Consider the following 18,099-nt stretch of genomic DNA (forward strand, 5'->3'; position numbering starts at 1 on the left):
AGCAATTTTGATTTATTGCTGGACTGTTTCTAATACAAAATATTTTAAATTAGTAAGGCTAAAATATGCCTTGAAAAATTACTTCCCAATTATTTTTTCTAGGTAAGGGTGGGGAAAATCGTGGTATAACTTAAGTTGTTTGATATAACTTTTGAATGGAAGCACCTAGCACATGCAGAATGTCTCTCCTAGAGAGTGGATCACAAGGAATTTTGCTGTGCAAACTGCAGTGTGCTAGGTGCTTTTATTCAAATGTTACATCAAACAACTTATACAAAGATTTTTCCCCACCCTTGTCTAGAAAAACAAAACTCAGAAAATGCCTGGGCATTTGCAAAATAATTTTCAAGGTATATTTTATCCTTACTAAAATAGAGAATGTTAGAAACAATCCAGCAATAAATCAAAATTGCATCACAATTAGTTATTTCATAACTCTGCATTTTATTTTCAAAAATGGTCAACATTTTTTGCTTGTTTAAGGTGACACACTGGAGATAACAATCAATATTTTGGTCATTTAGGCAAATTTTTTAAATGACTGAAATTGAAAGGATTGAGTTTCTTCTTTCTTGTCACAAAGTTATTCTGCTGAATTCAAACAATTTATCACTTTAATAATGCTTTGTTTGCCAGTCTGCACAAAACAGAAATTGGCGTGGCATCTGATGAACTGCTTTGTTAGGTAATGATGTCATTGTCATGTTTCCATTCAATCAAATATGCCTGTTCTTTGCAATTACACATCCATGGGATGAGCCACGAGCCCCCCCCCACCTCCTGATATATTTATGCAGAATCCAGTTGTAAGATCTGCCATATTTCTGAATGAATTTATAAAGCCTGTTACGGACTAATATTTCAGTACTCGACTATCATTGAGCAACAATGTATGCTTGTATTGGTATTCCTGATGGTCGACAACTGAAAGTTTTGTTATCCTTATATGTTTAATCTTTTTTGTGAGTTTTGTGGTGCTAGCCAGCCCGTTTACTTTTATGAAGTACGCACCCAAGTAACCTCTTGTAGTTGCGTATCAAGACTTATTACTGAAAGATAGTGTACTGTAATAATTGATAGCTTGTATCCAGGGGAATAAACAGTATGTGCAAACCTAAATCAGCCTTAGCTAAGCGGCGAATTGCTGAACTTTTGATAGGAAAGAGATGGGGATCAGTAATTCCGAACAGGAGTCTCCATTGAAGAAATCAGGGACAAATGGTCATGAAATGTTACCGGAATCAGACTGTTTTCATCAGTGAAGTGTCGCATCAACTTCAAACCATGTAAGTCCTGCACCAATAACCAACAATCATGACACGACAGAAACTACAATCCCCATAACTTCGACTCAGGAAAAGTTGCGTTGTGAAAAACAAAATGCAGGTGAATCATCCTTCGTTCTTTGCAGAAAGAGAATAAGAGACAAGCTTCCAGAGTTACCAGTATTCACACAGAAGCTGTTAAGAAAGAATAGGAAGGAAAAACATAGGATTCTGGTGACTTTCAGGTAATGAATCAGGAAGAAAACGTCACTTGAACTTTGCATTAATTTTCCCGCCAATTGTAATTTTACATTTAAATCCCATTTTTCTCCCATAATATTCTGCCAAATGTAACACAATTTGTATGGAATATGTATCAGAGCTATATTAGGAAACCTGCATACAGAATGTTTGATTGCAGAATTTTTTCAAGTAGTACGGATTTTTAAGTCCAATATTTTAGAACATAAAAATTACACAAATTTTAGTATGATATATCTCCTTATATAAATTATGTACAGAAAAACCAATATGTAATGCTTTTTAAAGAAGTATTATCTATCTAATTACACTCTTCCATTAACATGTTAACTATATTTCATGAAAAAAAAAAAAAAATCAAATATTTGATTTTTTTTTTGGAAAAACTATTGATTGTATATGAAAGAAATGTTGGCAATATCTTTACTTTTATGTAGGTAACATTCCCACAAAGTTCCGTGAAAATCCTCGCATTACGTAAACATATCTGTTCATCTCTGGAGTGTCGCCTTATAAATCTATAAAATTTTCTAGTAGTAGCACCGGTTGTTATAGGAACGCCTTGTTTGGGCGAAACAAATACTCTTGTCCCATTGTTAGTTAACAGCTAAAACACTGTTATATAATCTAACAATATAGCAACAGGGTCCCCTATGTTCAAATTATAGTGTGTCCCTAAACTTTCTGGCAAAACTGTCATTTATGAAGTACACAATGAATGAAATTCACTGACTTTTTAGTTAGTCATGGGTTAGTTAAGTGATTGAATCATTGCGGAGTTTGTGGCAGAGATCTGGTAGTTGAAGTGTGGGGAAGTAAATAAATTTTTCATGTGTAAAAAATATGCTTGAAAGTTCAAGCACTTGGCCAGGTGGACGAAACACAGGTTTCCAGCAAGATCTAGCAGGTATTTTAAATTGAGATCAAAAGGACTGTACTGGTAGTATCAAAATTTATGTTCTTGTCATGATTTCATAAAGTTCACTTAGGACCTCAGGCAAAGAAGTAACTCTGGACCTGATACCGAGAATTAGGAATGAATAAACATACAGAAAAGAAATTAAAAAGAAGAAAAATGATTTATTTATTAAACTCACCTCTCACTCATATTCTCAATAATGCAAGGAAACAGGCGGCATACGAAATTGAATACAACAACCAGCTTGAAGCGATACCTCCCATCACCAAAGCAGAGGTGTTAGACACTATCAAAGTTACAAAATGCAAAAGAGCCGCTGGACCAGACGGGTTTTATAATGAGCACCTTAAAGAATCCGCGCAGCATCTAGCAGAAATATGGTCCAAACTGTTTAATAAATGCCTAGAATTAGGAAATATTCCCGATGAATGGAGAAAATCAACATTTATAACCCTCTATAAAGGGAAAGGTGAAACCAGCGACCCAAACTCATACAGAGGAATTGCTCTAGAAAGCAATATCTTCAAGCTGCTAACAAGAATCCTAACCAACAGGATAGTTGAAGAAGTAGACCCCATAATGCCAGAAGAGCAATTTGGATTTAGAAGAGGAAGAGGAACCCTGCATGCAATCCAAAACCTACTCAGTGACATAGAAGAAGCACAACAGCTTCACAAAGGAAAATTTTATGCAGTCTTCATAGACTATACAAAAGCCTTCGACATAATAGACAGGAATATACTAATGTCAAAACTCCAAACTATGGCTGGAAATACTCCCCTTACAGCTCTAATAAGAAATATTCTGGCATACAACCAGATCACCATAGATGATGCGACCCATAAAACAAAGGAAATCACCCAAACTAATAGAGTGCTGCAAGGTGATCCACACAGCCCCATACTATTCAATATTGCCACCGCGGACGTAACAAAAGCAATCAGAGAAAGAGCAAAGGATGCAGTGATCTACATATATGCAGACGACATGGTCCTAGGGTCAACAAAGAAGGAAGAGCTCCAACACGCTTTCTTAGCGCTGGCTGAATGGGCAGGAAATAACAGCCTGAAAATAAACTGGAAAAAAACTCAACAGATGGTCTTTCGGAAAGGCGGACGAAACGCAGCAAACGACAACATAGAATACGAAGACGGCAAAGTGGAAATAGTAAACTCATTCAAATACCTGGGAATAACCTTACAGACTACTGGGACGTTCAGACTACACATAAAAGACAAAGCAGTTGCAGCCATGAAAGCCATGTACGACATCAACAATCTACAGCAGTTATCCTTAAAAACAGCTATGCGCCTATTTGACACAACGATCCTACCAATACTCACCTATGGAATCCACTTGATATGGGAAAGACTAACAAAGAGAGACCTGGCCACCATAGAAGGAGTTAAGGCAAAATTCCTAAAGACCATAATGGGCATTTCAAAATACACGCGTTCCCGCCTAACATACGAACTAGCACGGGAACCCTTTCTTATTGAAGAACTGAGGATAAAACTACCACTGCCATCCACAATGAATGTAGAAGCACACCTAGCGGAGAGGCGGAAGAAGAGAGAAGAAATTCCGCTAGAGTTCTACAGCACAGATGCCATGTTGGATCGAAATTGGACGAACGCCAACCAGAAGCTAAGACATGTGATAATAAAACTAGCAGTACACGGGTACCACCATAAAATATGTAAAAATATGTCTTATCACGACCCAAATGAAAAATGAGAATGTTCTCTGTGTGATCAGTTCTGTGACATGTATCACATCACAAGATGTAAAAACAACAACAAATCTCTATGCGACTATAGCAAAGACTAAAACGGTCAATGATCTTTGTAATGCACATTCGTGCGCTTTTCTAATAATAATAATAATAATAAACTCACCTCTAATGTGTGACGTAGAACAACCTTATAGCTTATAAATGGCAGGAGCTGATAGCTTATAAATGACAGGAGTTGGACATGGGGAAATGGAAATGCGATGATTGTGCATATACCTGGTATAAATGATGTGAGTAAAGAACTGGAACCACCAATAAGGCCTTTTGTGGATGATTTTATGTATCAAGTAACAGACCTAAATAAGTTACAGGATTGTGAGCGACTGCCAAAAAGACTTGACAGTGTTGTGGGTTGGACAGCAAACATTGGTATGATTGTACAAGGGATAAAAAGTCAGGCTATAAATATCACCAAACAGATCCTCTCCGTTTTAAATACTGTGTTGGCGGAGTGAAAGTACCTCACAGGGATCACCGTAAATACCTAAGTGTTAACATAAGGAAAGAACTTCACTGGGTAATTCAATTAACAAGGTTGTAAATAAAGGTTAGAGATCTTTTAATATCGTTATGAGAATATTTAGAGGGTTGTAGTACAGATGTAAAGGAGAGAGTGTATTAAGTTACTGGTAAGAACTCGATTACAGTATGGTTCCAGTGTATGGGATCTTCACCAGGATTACTTGATTCGAGAACTGGAGGGGATCCGATGGAAAGCAGCATTATTTGTTCTGGGCGATATCCGGCAAAAGAGCAGTGTTATGAAAATATTGTGAACTTTTGGCTCAGAAGACTTGGGAGAAGGAGACGAGATGCTAGACTAAACGGTATATCCCGAGCTGTCAGTGGAGACGTGCGGTGGAATGACCGAGTAGTCAAATAAATTTGGAGTTGTAGAAAGTAGGAAAGATTATGAGGACAAAAGTTGGAATTCAAGAGGATAAATTTAGGCAAATACTCATTTATAGAAAGAAGAATTAGTGATTAAAATAACTTACCAAGGGAGATGTTTGATAAGTTTCCAACCTCTTTGAAATCAATGAAGTAAACACTAGGTAAACAACTGATTGAAAATCTACCACCTGGGCAAATGCTGATCAGTAGTGACTGATGACCAGAAAAACTAAGTTTTACAAATATTTTACGGTAAAACTCCAGTAACACTTTGCAGCATTATAGCAAAAGGTAAATAATTAAAATCTTCCCTTGTTTTATTTGTAGAGTGATGTGTTCATTATGAATACCAGGGATCCACCAACCCTGCCCCTAGAAATATGTTTAATTTTATAAACAAACATCAAGGGGATAGCAGAAGAAAGGGGAAGACTGGTTCCCACACCGAAGTTGGCATAATTCTGCGCTGGACACACAAAACCGGACATAACGGATGTCACACAATACTGTAAGGATAACGAACAGGCACTAAAGGTGACGAGCTACAATCAAGAAAAGGAACCTAAACCTTTTGCACCACGGTCCCTATAAAGAAGGACGAGGTACATGAACCCAATTTCTGGCCAAAAGGGGTCATATACCGTCCATTTAGTTTTTAAGGATGATTACTCTAAAGAAATTACCATGTTGTTATAAAACATAGAACTAAAGTCTGCCAAAGAGAAATGTACACTATACACAGACAAAATAATACTGACAATTTTTTTTTTTTTTTAAACTATGAGGTTGTTCAGTCTGTCAACACTAATTCAGTATAGCAGTATATAGTGCCAGAAGATAATTTTATTACCAGATTATACCTCAAAAGATACCATTAAATTATACTAATTTAGTCTCAGACTAAAGAATCTCACAGTTATAAATGAAGTTGATACTGAAGAGAATATAACAAAAACATGTTTAACAGAAACTCTTGGAAAAGAATGGCTGCTACGATCATCACCTCCTCGCCATATAAAGAATAGCAGGACGGCCTACTGGAGAGATCACAATATACGTCAAACTAAAGTGGTCTCCGTTAATGATGGTAAATACAAAACTAGCAAATGTGAATGCAGTCTACTTTCAACTGGAAATACTGTACTATTTCCACAAATCGTTGACAGAATCAGTGAGGCCTTACACAAAGCAGATCACAGAAAACATTCCATCATTGCAGGATATTTCAGTTGCAGACTAGATACGGAAAATCTAGTTGACTTGGTACAATGGGGCTTCAAATTAGTAAAAAATCCGAAAAGCACTACATACATGTCACAATGGTGCCTCTACGATAGTAAGATTAAAGCAATAGGCCTATATCTGAAAACAAGAACAGTAAACCTGATAAGGAAACACCTGCCTGTCACTACAACTCTTTCTACCAGAAATATAAACACAACCATCATCAGCAAAGATGATCAGGAAGTTACAGAAGACCAGTGCCATTGTTGACTATGCTGCACCAAGATAAGCCAAACCTTTATTTGATGCTGGATGTTATGCAATGAGGAGGGAAGTAATAAAGAATCTGCACAGTACAAGAGCATCAATTAAAGACATATTGGAAGGAAATGCAGGATACAGTATCTGGAACAGAAAAAAGGAAACATTCCTAAGAGTCTGAGGCAGAAAGGACTACAAAGAGGCAATAGAAAATCATTTCAAAACACTAGGCCTCGCCAACCTTTAAAGCCCCATCAAATAGAGATGCATATCAGGACAATAGGGATGTACTGAAACACTACCGATAGATGTCTCACGAGTAGCAGCCGGTATGCGCTTGTCATTTGTTCCTTTATGTTTTAATGGATGTTACCTAGTTAACTGATGTAGTTTAATATATCTCAACAGCAGAAAAGAAAACTGTGAAGCCTGATTATTGTAGTGTTCCAATGTTCCAAAATCAAGATTAATCATATTCATACCATCAACTTCCTAAGGAGGAAGCCCTTCCGAAAAAAGAGGTAGCATGTGCTTCATAGACAGGACCTAAGAAATAAAAGAACGACTCATAATATCAAGGTGCTCGATGCATTTTGCAGTTGAAGATTTTGTCATTACTGAAACGAGTGAATGAGATAATAAATTCTAATTAAGAAATAGTTTTATAATAAGTTAGTGATGTTCTGATTAATTATATGACATATTTCAGTCATTTTAGCCAGGCTGATTAGATCGGACGGTAGAGCGTTGGCCTTCTAAGCCTAACTTGGCAGGTTCGATCCTGGTTCAGTCCAGTCGTATTCGAAGGTGCTCAAATACATCCAACTCGCGTTGGTAGGTTTACATAAAACTCTGCGTCTCTGTAAATGGTATAAGTGGGATGTAAAAAAACAATAACATCATTATTATTCATTGAGCCTCTGTGCCTTAGACGGCAGCGCACCACTGGGTTCCGTGGATTAAATCCCACTCACTGTGCGAGATTTGTCCTGGACAAAGCGGAGGTGGGACAGGTTTTTCTTCGGATATTCTGGTTTTCCTAATCATCTTTCATTCCAGCAACATTCTCCAATATCATTTCATTTGTCAGTCATTAATCATTGCCCCAGAGGAATGCGATAGGCTTCGGCAGCCAGTACAATACCTATCCTCGTTGCTAGATGGGGGCTTCTTTCATTATATTCCCAACCTGGTCGAATGACTGTAAACAGGCTGAGGATTTTCATTTTTATTCAATCATTTTAGGTAACAGACGAAAACTTAAGGTGCCACCGGTACCTTGGAAATAATCGTGAGAGCAAGAAGATTTAGAAGTAGGGAATCAGCAGTGGCGTACCCTGAATTACAGAGTGACCTATAATTTGACATTGGAGCACCAATTCCATATTCCTGAACAAGAAATAATGCATCAATTCCAAATTTTAAACATTTATATCTGTCTTATGACCAGAAACAAGGTCTTGAAACTAGTGTGCTGAAGGAAAATTTAATTCAGTAGTACTGGAAGTAGCCTCTGGTACTGCATTCATAGCACCTCTAATCATACATATATATTTATCACACATGTTTTCAAAAGGCTATTTTCACTTAACGAATTCAAGTTTAACAAAAACACTGAAAGAAAAGTTCACTACTTTTAGTCCTTCTCTTGCTTCTTTCCCGATAACTTTCCGCCCTTTCCCTTCAATTACGCTTTCAAATCCGCAATCGTCAATGCACCTATATTATTTCCCATCTCCTTCACATCAGCAGAATACGGTAATTTTATTTTCATGCATTTAAAGTAACAGTTTCGTTTCGATTATCATAAATTTAGAAATGCTCCATATAAGTCTCATGTAAAACAACAAAGAAGCTAAAAGTGCATACTGTGTATTATCATTATGCTGCCTAGCGGACAAGTTTTGCGTGATAAATCCCTAAAGTTTTCAAAAGTCTTGAGCCACAATGACTCTAGGCCAAATGAAGCAAACCCTGCGACATATGAGGGAAAACTTCAAGATCACTACAATAGATATAACAGACAGTATGACCAATGCAAAATGCAACAATGCAGCTGTTCCTGACGAGATCTTCTATGAACACCTCAAGGAAACATAGCCATGGCTCACCAAAACATGGGCAAGACTGTTCAACAAATGCACTGAATTACTAGAAATTCCTCAAACATGGCAAAGTCCTCAAGTAAGGTCCTGTATAAAAGCAATGGGGGCACTGATTATTCAAATTTGTAAAGAGGAATAGCCCTAGAATGCACAGCCTTCAAGATATTCACTATCATTCTAGCCAAGATACTGAACTAGTGGATCACCTGATACCAGTGGAGCAGTTTGGATTCCGAAAGAACAAGTCAACACAACAAGTGCTTCGATATCTCCTGGAGGATATCAGGGAAGTTGAAAGGGAATCTGGAGGAAGACACTGCACAGTGTTTATCGACTGTAGTTCAGTTCTTATGAGTTTCAACTTAACATCTGAACGAAGGCTAAGTGAATTAATAAATTAATAAACATCCAATCATAGGCAGCCGATCACTTGGATAGTGTGTGTTACTCTAGTTCTGGCTACCAGTGTTAATCTCTAGTTTTCTGTAACCACGTGCTATCAGCTGTGTGCTGTATTGTGCTCAGTACTTTTCGCGGTCTTTGTCAAGTCCACTCGGTCATTCTTAACAAAGCACCAACACTAGCGGCTAGAAATAATAAGTTGATTGAGTAGTCCAACGAGCACAATATTTTGGTTCGCGATAACATGAGGAAGGGGGGAGGGGGTATTTTATGCATCTTGTGAAACAAAACAAGCTCTAGTACACAGTTTACGTGGTGGAGGAAATAGCCAGGAGGCATGGGCATGAAGTTGTTCACCTTCTATCATACCACTGCAATTTTAATGCCATATAATTGATTTGGGCCCGAGTGAAGGATTATGTAGCAGCGAATAACTGTCTCTTCAGAGTTTCGAAAGTTGAAGGACTTCTGTGGGAAGCCGTAGGCCATGTAAGTACAGGTTGTGAGACGCAAGCAGTTGTTTTGCTTTGCTGAGTTCCATTGAGTTTCAGATGAAAACTGCCTTAATTCATATGTTTAAATTTCAAAGCTGTTGAAAATGTACTACTATTTCACTTAATGATGTGTAATGCAATCTTCTTGTGAAGAGAATAGGATAAGAAAAATGTTGAAGTTCATTGGCAGAATCCAAACATACAAACCCAATGTCCAATAAAATTGAGACACTTTTCCTTGACTGAGAGGTTGCAAAATGAAAATTACTTCAGAGTGTCAGTTATTGCCACATTTTAAGCATTATTTTTGCAAAGATCCACTCATTAACAATGTCTTGGGTCTCAGGAGGATAAATAACAACAAAAGTCTTTCAGAGGAAAAAACCGAATGGAATGGAATTCTTCAAGGAGACCGCTCGAGTCCACTACTGTTCAACAAAGTGACATGACATGGTGAAAGATGTCAAGACGTGAAAATGAAACAAATATGCTCATCTATGCCGTTGACATGGTGATCACAGGAAGTAAGTAAGTAAGTAAAGCAATCTCGGGACAAACTTCACATGGGTTGAGGAATGTAGACTAAATATCAACAAGGCAAATGATCACTATGGTATTCAGAAAAGGTGTAAGCAGTTGAAATTCAGTAACCACTGTCTAAGTTTTATAGCATTATAATGGTAACCTTCCAGAGAAACATTCATAACACACCTTGAAAGAACCATACACGAACTATTCTTATTGAACGACATAAGGATGCTGTCACGTCAATCCCCCAAGAACAGCAAAGAAATTCAGAATGAAAATCACCCCCATAATCTACGAACACTTAACCATACAACACATGGAGACATTGGAAAATAGTGAAGGCCACATTTCTAGCAAAAGCTCTATATCGTTCAAGAAACTCTCCATTGAGGCTTGTGTGTGTATTAGATAGTAAGGGCCGATTGCAGAAACGATGACTAGTTTTAAGCCTTAGACATCGTCTACCTAAACAACGTCTAAATCATTCACGATCTTCCATTGCATAAACAATGTTCAGTCGATGTTTAATTAGACATCCCTTAAAGTTTCAATTTTGGTTTGAAAATGGAGACAGAAGTATCTTTCATGCAACTCTTTGCTTGTCGCAACCAATGAAATTCGTCGGTGCGCGCGCCGAACGCTAGTCAGCTGTTTGTCTTCCTACACATTACTCAAATATGGCTGAGCTGACTTGCCCACAGATAAGAGTATCGCTTTGGGTGCAAATTAAATCTCATAATATTATCGACACTAAAGCGACACGCCACCGTACGGGGAAGTGTAGCTTACGCTTTCATTGTTACAGTGAGCGTAATTTACTCATAAATACAGTAGAACTGAGTAATGTAGTGTGTAACAAAGTGTGTTGTACGGGCCATATAGCTTGCATTCTGGAGATCGTAGATTCGAAACGCATCATCGGCAGCCGTGAAGATTGTTTTCCATAGTTTCCCTATTTTTACACCAGGCAAATACTAGGGCTGTTATTATGGCCACGGCACTTTTTCCCCAGTCCTCTTTAAACGATTATCACCACCACTTGCCTTTTTCTGTCTGATAGTTGCCGATAACCTATGCGATTATATATATGTATAAAAATCCCATACAACCTACTTTTTAGTTTTCACTATTATGTGTGTTTACTTGGCAGCAAATATAAGTGAACCTCTCCCGGTTGATGTACTGTATATATGTGACAGCCCTCAGACGATCGGGACACGTAATTGTGATATGTATGTAGTCGAAGTGACCTATAATTCCATGGAAAGTACCCCATGTATATAATAAAATATATCGATTGCCAAGAATTTATTCAAGTTGACAGTTACCGGACTGTCACTTTGTCAGTCTCAACAAGTCTTTCGTAAAGCGAAACCTTACTTTATGATTATCTCCCCGTGCATGTCAAACGAATTGCTGCGATTTAGCAGCGGGCAACCCACAGAGAGGCCGTCGGACTAACCTTTCTTCCCGGAATCGTCTCAACATCAGAATACAAATTACGTATTTCACGGTACATAACCTCTGATTGTTATTCACTCCTGTCATTTGAGGTTAAACAGTGCTCTCGGCAGTGTTTAAACATGACCGGTTGGACATCGGTTTTAGACAGTGTCTAAGTTATAAATAACGTCTCTGCAATGCGGCAGCCATACTTAGGCATTGTTTAACCGTAGACATAGTCTAAATGCCGTTTCTGCAATCGGCCCTAAGACTTTCTTCCTAGGGGTTCTGAGATACAGCAGTGATCTACCATCAACACCTCCCTGGGAAACTATATACCTAGAGAAAGAAGGAGGAGAGCAATATTTCACCTGACTTCTTCTCAATGGAGGCCATGCTGAGTTGAAAATGGATAGGAACGAACTGCAAACCAAGACATATGACTAGGCTAGTAGTCCATGGTTTTCATCACAAAATATGTATGACAAAAGGTCTTTTGTGAAACAGATGAAAACTGAAGTCTGTGAACTGTGTGGCAAAAACTGCGAAAGGTACAATATTCAATGGTGCAGAAAGAGAACAAGATCAGTGATTGATTATAGAAGAGACAGCTAAAACTCCTGCGACTTTAACACATTAGTGCGTTATTCCTTATTACTGAATAATAAATTATGCAATATTTTTCATACTCCAAGCAGCAAGTACCCCTGCCACAGACTGAAATTAATGGAATGTGGTGTCACTTCCAAAATTTAAGACAGACAATGTTTCGTAAAGAGGACAGCCAATGTTGGTACATTAGCCTACAAAGCAGAGCATTCTATGTTCAAGAGTGGACAAAAGTTAAAATACAGCAAGCACAGAGGGCACGCGATCATAAGCCACCACAAGACAGTGACAAGTCCATTTGCTGCATGACAAGAAAAGGGTTAGAGCCCAGAAGCAGTCTACAGGCCTCTAGGTGTCCCCTGCACAGCATAGAACTTCAGAGGCCATTGGTCTGATGTGGTTAGACCAGAGGTACCTCACGCTGAGTTTTTCGTCCCGTGGACAAACAGCATATAAGTGGGCATACAAGCAGGCGAGCGATCAGTGTGTGCGCTCTACGGTAGCAATGCTGAGGTTACACTGCAGTATGTGAAGGTCGATGAATGGTGAACGTTCATTTGAGTATTAAGGGAATAATGTTACCGGTGTGATATGGCTATACTTTTCTTTCCTTGCCGTGCAGACAGTATGCACCGTGGCAATAGAAAAGAACCTCTCAAAGGGAGTGTGGCCCCAAAGGGGCCTCTGTTCGCATGACAGAGATTGGCCTGGATGTGCAAAATTACGTTAAAGCTAATAAAGGACCTTTATTTCTTGCCGTACGCCCCAAAATTAAAGGAGGAATTGAGAAAATGTAAGGTTACCGTCCGACGCCATGACACTTTCAAACTTCGCGGGCCTCTTTAGTTTTTCTTTCTTTTGCAGTTTTTGGTAATGTCAGCCAATACCCGTGATCCTTGGCAGAAGCAATGGATAATGGCGCCTGGACCACTACTTTAGGTTATAAAAGTAAATATACTTCTAGAGGCGGGTGGGTTGGCCTGGCAGGCGTAATGAACACATCTCTCTTCCAGAATCATTTAAAGGTAAGAATAGCAGCACTGGAACTAACATATTATGAAATAATCCTTGCGGGGTGGACTCTGTATTTCTGCCAAAGATCTGTTTTTCCTGCAATAATATCGTTTTTTAATACTGTACTCCAATCAACATTTTGTTTAAATGCTGCAAGGAGAGCTTCGTATTCAGAATTGAAGAGTTAAAAGAATAAAAACTTTTGAAAGTAGGCCTATTGTAATGGTGGAACTTTAATGTTTATATCTTTCAATAGTTAAAGTTGACAATATGGGCTAAACATCTCTCATATTACTTGTAAAGTCACAATCGAATATCGCTGCTCCTGTCCCGTGACCAATGTATTCACTGTGACTGACGAACGCTTGGGCACAAACTACCCACATATCAGACAAGCAAACCCAGCTGCACTGGGTTATTCTCAATGGACACCCAGCTGAGAGCAACTCTGGATAAAACAACGACTCTGTTTATTATAGGTCCTGCAAGTGACAGACCATTGGTCTCAAATTTCAAACTAGGCGCTTCTCTTATTTTGACTGAATGTGGCAGCCGTGAGACCAAATAAGGCAAGCTCTATCGGAGACAATAGTCAACTTGCCACAATTATGACCAGCCTATAACACAGAAAATGGGCACATTTGGCACTTTTACACAGTCTCGCTTATTCCTCTATACAAGTAAGAATACTTCTCAAGGTGGGTAGTGGGACCCTGACAAGCATAAAGGAAGGCTCTCTTCTCTGCTATTTCAGGTATCACTTTACATCATTTTTTATATACTTAAAATGTTTCCAAAATATGGATACTGGCAATTGAATCACTACCCAACATTTTGTTATCAGATCAATGATTGACATGCTACGGAGCCCCTGCTCCGTGGAAGCTCAATTCCTTAAACAGGCTCTATGCTGTGCACTCCTGATGATGTGTTAGACCGATGGGTTTTTTTAACTCTGCCAGGATGTGCACAGAGTGCTTCAGTAGCCGAGAACAGTTGGCAACAGTTTGTAGGAAGCTACTGGCAACAAAAGACAATCATGCTGTGGCCAGCAACAGTGCACTGCAGTGGAGTACCTAGAATTATTAAGCAGAGTGCCTACTGGAGTTCTACCAACTTTGCTCAGAAGTGAACCCAAGAGAGATCACAACTGTTGTAATTATTTCCCTGCTGTTTGACTCTTTCGCATGCGATAAATACAAAAGTATGTCTATTTCAATTAACATTCATAACAATTTAAAATGGATATTTCTTTAGAATAGTAGAGGGTTTATGGAAGAAGTAAACAATACATGTTTTCATGCCACAAGTAGAACGTAATCCACTAACTGCAAGTTCTGAAGAGTGATTATTGTAAAAATAAGCCAGCCACCAGGTACTCAAAACGAAGATCAGATACACTACGGTACATATAGTTCTAGTAATAAAAACTGAGCAAATGCTCTTTACTTTCATCAGCACTACACACAAAACGATATATTTCAAAATGGGAGGGAGACTACTATGCTTGTCTTACAACCTTATTTTCAGGCATGAAATCTTTTCGTGAACAACGAAAATTGAAGTTCAGATCAAAAATTACCATTAATCTTCTATAATGCGAAATGGAAGATTCGTGGAGAGGAAAGGATATTCAAACTACAAGTGGCAGAATTTTGTCCTCAGGAGTTCTTTGACATCTTGGAGGCCAGAGACAGTGTTTTCACACCTTGACACGCCACTCATCCCAGCTGAAATAGAACTTGCTACAATAGGAAGAGAAGGCCAATGACTACCAGACCAAACCACTGAAGTCAGCACAAAAATGATTCCTTCCTGTTTTAAGCACACTGTACCATCATTAAACTACATTTGACCCAATAAACTTTTAGGAATGCTGATCTTACACATATAATTGGTACTAGGTTATTTCATTTGGTGCCACTTCCGTACCCGGTGTGTAGACACAGGGATGATAAAAATCGTATAAAAATGATGTGCAACGATACCTTAAGTAGCAGAAAGGAGAGATCCTTCCTTTACGCTTGCCAGAAACCCACCATCCCTCTCCAAGAAGTATTCTTACTTTTATAGAAGAATTAAAACCGAGACTGTGTAAATCAGCTGATTGCGACCATAAGCTGTGTTCCTATTGGCTGGCCAATGTTTGCGATGTGTTCCTATTCGCCGGACAAGCTTCCTAATGTCTCCGACAGAGCTCGCATCGTGTGCAAGTACAGGGCTGCCGCTAAAAGTAATAGAACCACAAATTTCAAACATATCAGACCAATGGTTTTGTCACTAACCTACCCCAATGTATCCAGACCAATTGTTTTGCCACTAACCTGCCCTAACCCATCCAGCCCATTGGTCTTGTCATTCCATGGACCTAACCAATCCAGCCCAATGGTCTTGTCACTAAGAATGCATAAGTTGGCATTCCTGCCGAGTGTTACGTGACGTTGCCCAAACTGTGTCATGTTTATCTCTAACCTCACTTTCGCACACCAGATACAGAAGCTTTAGCTTTCATTTCCCTCAGGACTCTATCTTCCACAAAAATGCAGTATTTTTTTAAATTCATCTGAAGGATTTCAATGGCATAGTTACAAGAAAATTATTCCATTCTACAAAACACACAACATCAAATTCCTTTGACTCACTTTCCTGTAATGGTGTGGTTTTATCAGCTCCTTATAATACTTACAAAAAAAGAATGAGGAGTTCCAATCCCTTTAAGAATGAGGTTATTGCCTGAACAAAAGGATGAGATATTGATATCATGGAAATAAAGACTCCCTCACCCTGCCAACTTGACACTGTTGGAGTTCGAATAGATTTGGTCAACGAAAGCTGAACAGAAATATTGGTACAGAAAAGTAGAAGCAATGGCAGACTTTGCTGGTACCTGTTTGAAACTCCTGGCAATGCTTTTATTCCAAGTAAGCCTAATTCACCTTTGGCCTCCATAGTGTATAATGATTAGCATTACTAGCTGCTGTCCTTGGTGATCTGGGGTTGATTCCGGATACCTACTGCCAGTAGTTTAAAAATGGCAGGAGGGCTGGTATATGTTAATGATTAGCACTACTGGCTGCTGTCCGTGGTGATCTGGGTTTGATTCCGAATACTGCCAGTAGTTTAAAAATGGCAGGAGGGCTGATATGTGGTCAAAATGATATGTGTAGCTCACCTCCACTGGGGGAGTGTGCCTTAAACAAGTTGCAAGGACAAGAACAAAAGTTTTTTTTAACCTAACTTATCAGCAATTTCCTTCCCCAATAACTGAATATGCGTGCTAAGTTAAAGATACACATTTCCTGTGCATACCAAGAAACGTGTAAACCAATAACCTCGAAAATAAATTCTGATCGAAGCTCAGGTATGTTTAAATGCCATCAGCATGCTTTTTTTTACAGCTCCAAGAACACGAACAGCTTTTTCTTACAATTTACTCACTTAAAATGGTCAAATAAATTGGTGTCACTCAGTTTTACTCTGCTTAGCAGGAGCGATAGCAGCCTCAGTACCTTTGTTGTCCCCCGCAGTCTCTTCTGGTTTTCTCTTCTTCCTCACGAGATGTGAAATGTTAGACACAGGTTTTGCTTCATTTGACGTCTGGCTGGAGTTTATACTAGAACCACTTCCTGAAGCACCATCAGCTTGGCCTGCAACTCGTTGTCCTATATTATTGCAGAGCGCTTTCATGGTTTCCTTCTTGAAGTCTTCCATATCTGTAACTTTGTCCTGCATTTCTGGTAACAGCGATTTCAGCTCCTTTATCTCACCATCAAGAGAATAGAAAGGATCTAATTTTGTCTCTTCTGCACAGTCACCTCCAGCTTTCTTCTTGACCTCAAGGTTCTTAATTCTCTTTTCAATTACATTCACAGCATTTTTAAAATTATCAATTGCATTATCAAAGTCCGAATTTAATGAATATGCAACACCTAGTTGATAAAAAGTCTCTGCAACAAATCGATCATCCTCTGGAAGATTTTCTGTTTGAATTTTTAGACATGATTTAATATCCTCAATGGCTTGACCATAATTTTCGTCCTCTAAACTGACTTCTCCAAGCTTGAGATAAACCTCAGCTAGCATTAAACTGATCTTGGGATTTCCTTCTGCTTGCCTTTGAAATATCAATTTAGCTAATTCTAATACTTCCCATGCCAATTTTAGATTACTCTCATCATCATTGTCCGTATTTTCATCACCCTCGGTATCACCTTTTTGTTCCTCACCCTCCTTATTTTCAACAGAGTCATCCTTTTTATCCCCTTCATCTCCACCCTTTTCACCTTCCTCTTCAGTTTTGCTGTTTTCGATGTTTCCTGTACCATTTTCTTCAGTTTGTTCTTCACCGTCTTCTTCTTCCCCTTCATCTTCATCATCATCCTCATTGCTTCCATCGTGGTCGCCCTCTATAGCATCTCCCAGAACACCACTCTCTGAACGGGCAAGTTCTAGTAATGCTTTCCCGTAATTGAAATATGCATCACCAACTTCATTAGCACATTCTCCATACTGTTCTGCCAATAACTTGCACGCTTGAGCCAGTGATGTCGCTGCTTCAAAATAGTCTCTTACCAACAAGTGACGTTTACCTTGGGCGAGATGTGTAAAAGCTTCTTGTTTCTGAGTAGTACTATCTCCGGCAGACGAAGCTTTTTCCGGAGAACTCTGATTAGCTTCCATAGCAACTGCAACTTCAGCCAAAATACTCCAAATTATAAAATCGGAAGGAAATTTGCAACTAAAACACTACTTCAGCACTGACAACCAAGTAACTTTGCCATTCAATTCGCACTCACCACCTGCCCCGGTTTCGCGCCAAACTAACGCATATGTTCTGACCGCGTTCATTCTTTATAATCAACAGATATAAGGCATCAGAAATAAC

General features: G+C 38.8%; 1 protein-coding gene across 2 annotated transcripts in view; it reads right to left on the minus strand.

The window, feature by feature from the left end:
- The window catches only part of LOC136874350 (protein HGV2), a 43,875-nt gene extending 25,832 nt beyond the window's left edge, over positions 1-18,043 (minus strand). The window contains exon 1 of one of the 2 annotated variants that reach the window (XM_067147987.2): positions 16,653-18,043. In XM_067147987.2, coding sequence (XP_067004088.2) covers positions 16,677-17,894 — 1,218 coding nt within the window. In that variant the 5' untranslated portion in view covers positions 17,895-18,043 and the 3' untranslated portion in view covers positions 16,653-16,676. The remainder of the gene's footprint in view (positions 1-16,652) is intronic. The other variant, XM_067147988.2, reaches the window with a different exon arrangement.
- Between the last annotated feature and the right edge of the window lie 56 nt (positions 18,044-18,099).

Source organism: Anabrus simplex, chromosome 5 (assembly GCF_040414725.1).
Source record: "Anabrus simplex isolate iqAnaSimp1 chromosome 5, ASM4041472v1, whole genome shotgun sequence".
Lineage (NCBI taxonomy): Eukaryota > Metazoa > Arthropoda > Insecta > Orthoptera > Tettigoniidae > Anabrus > Anabrus simplex.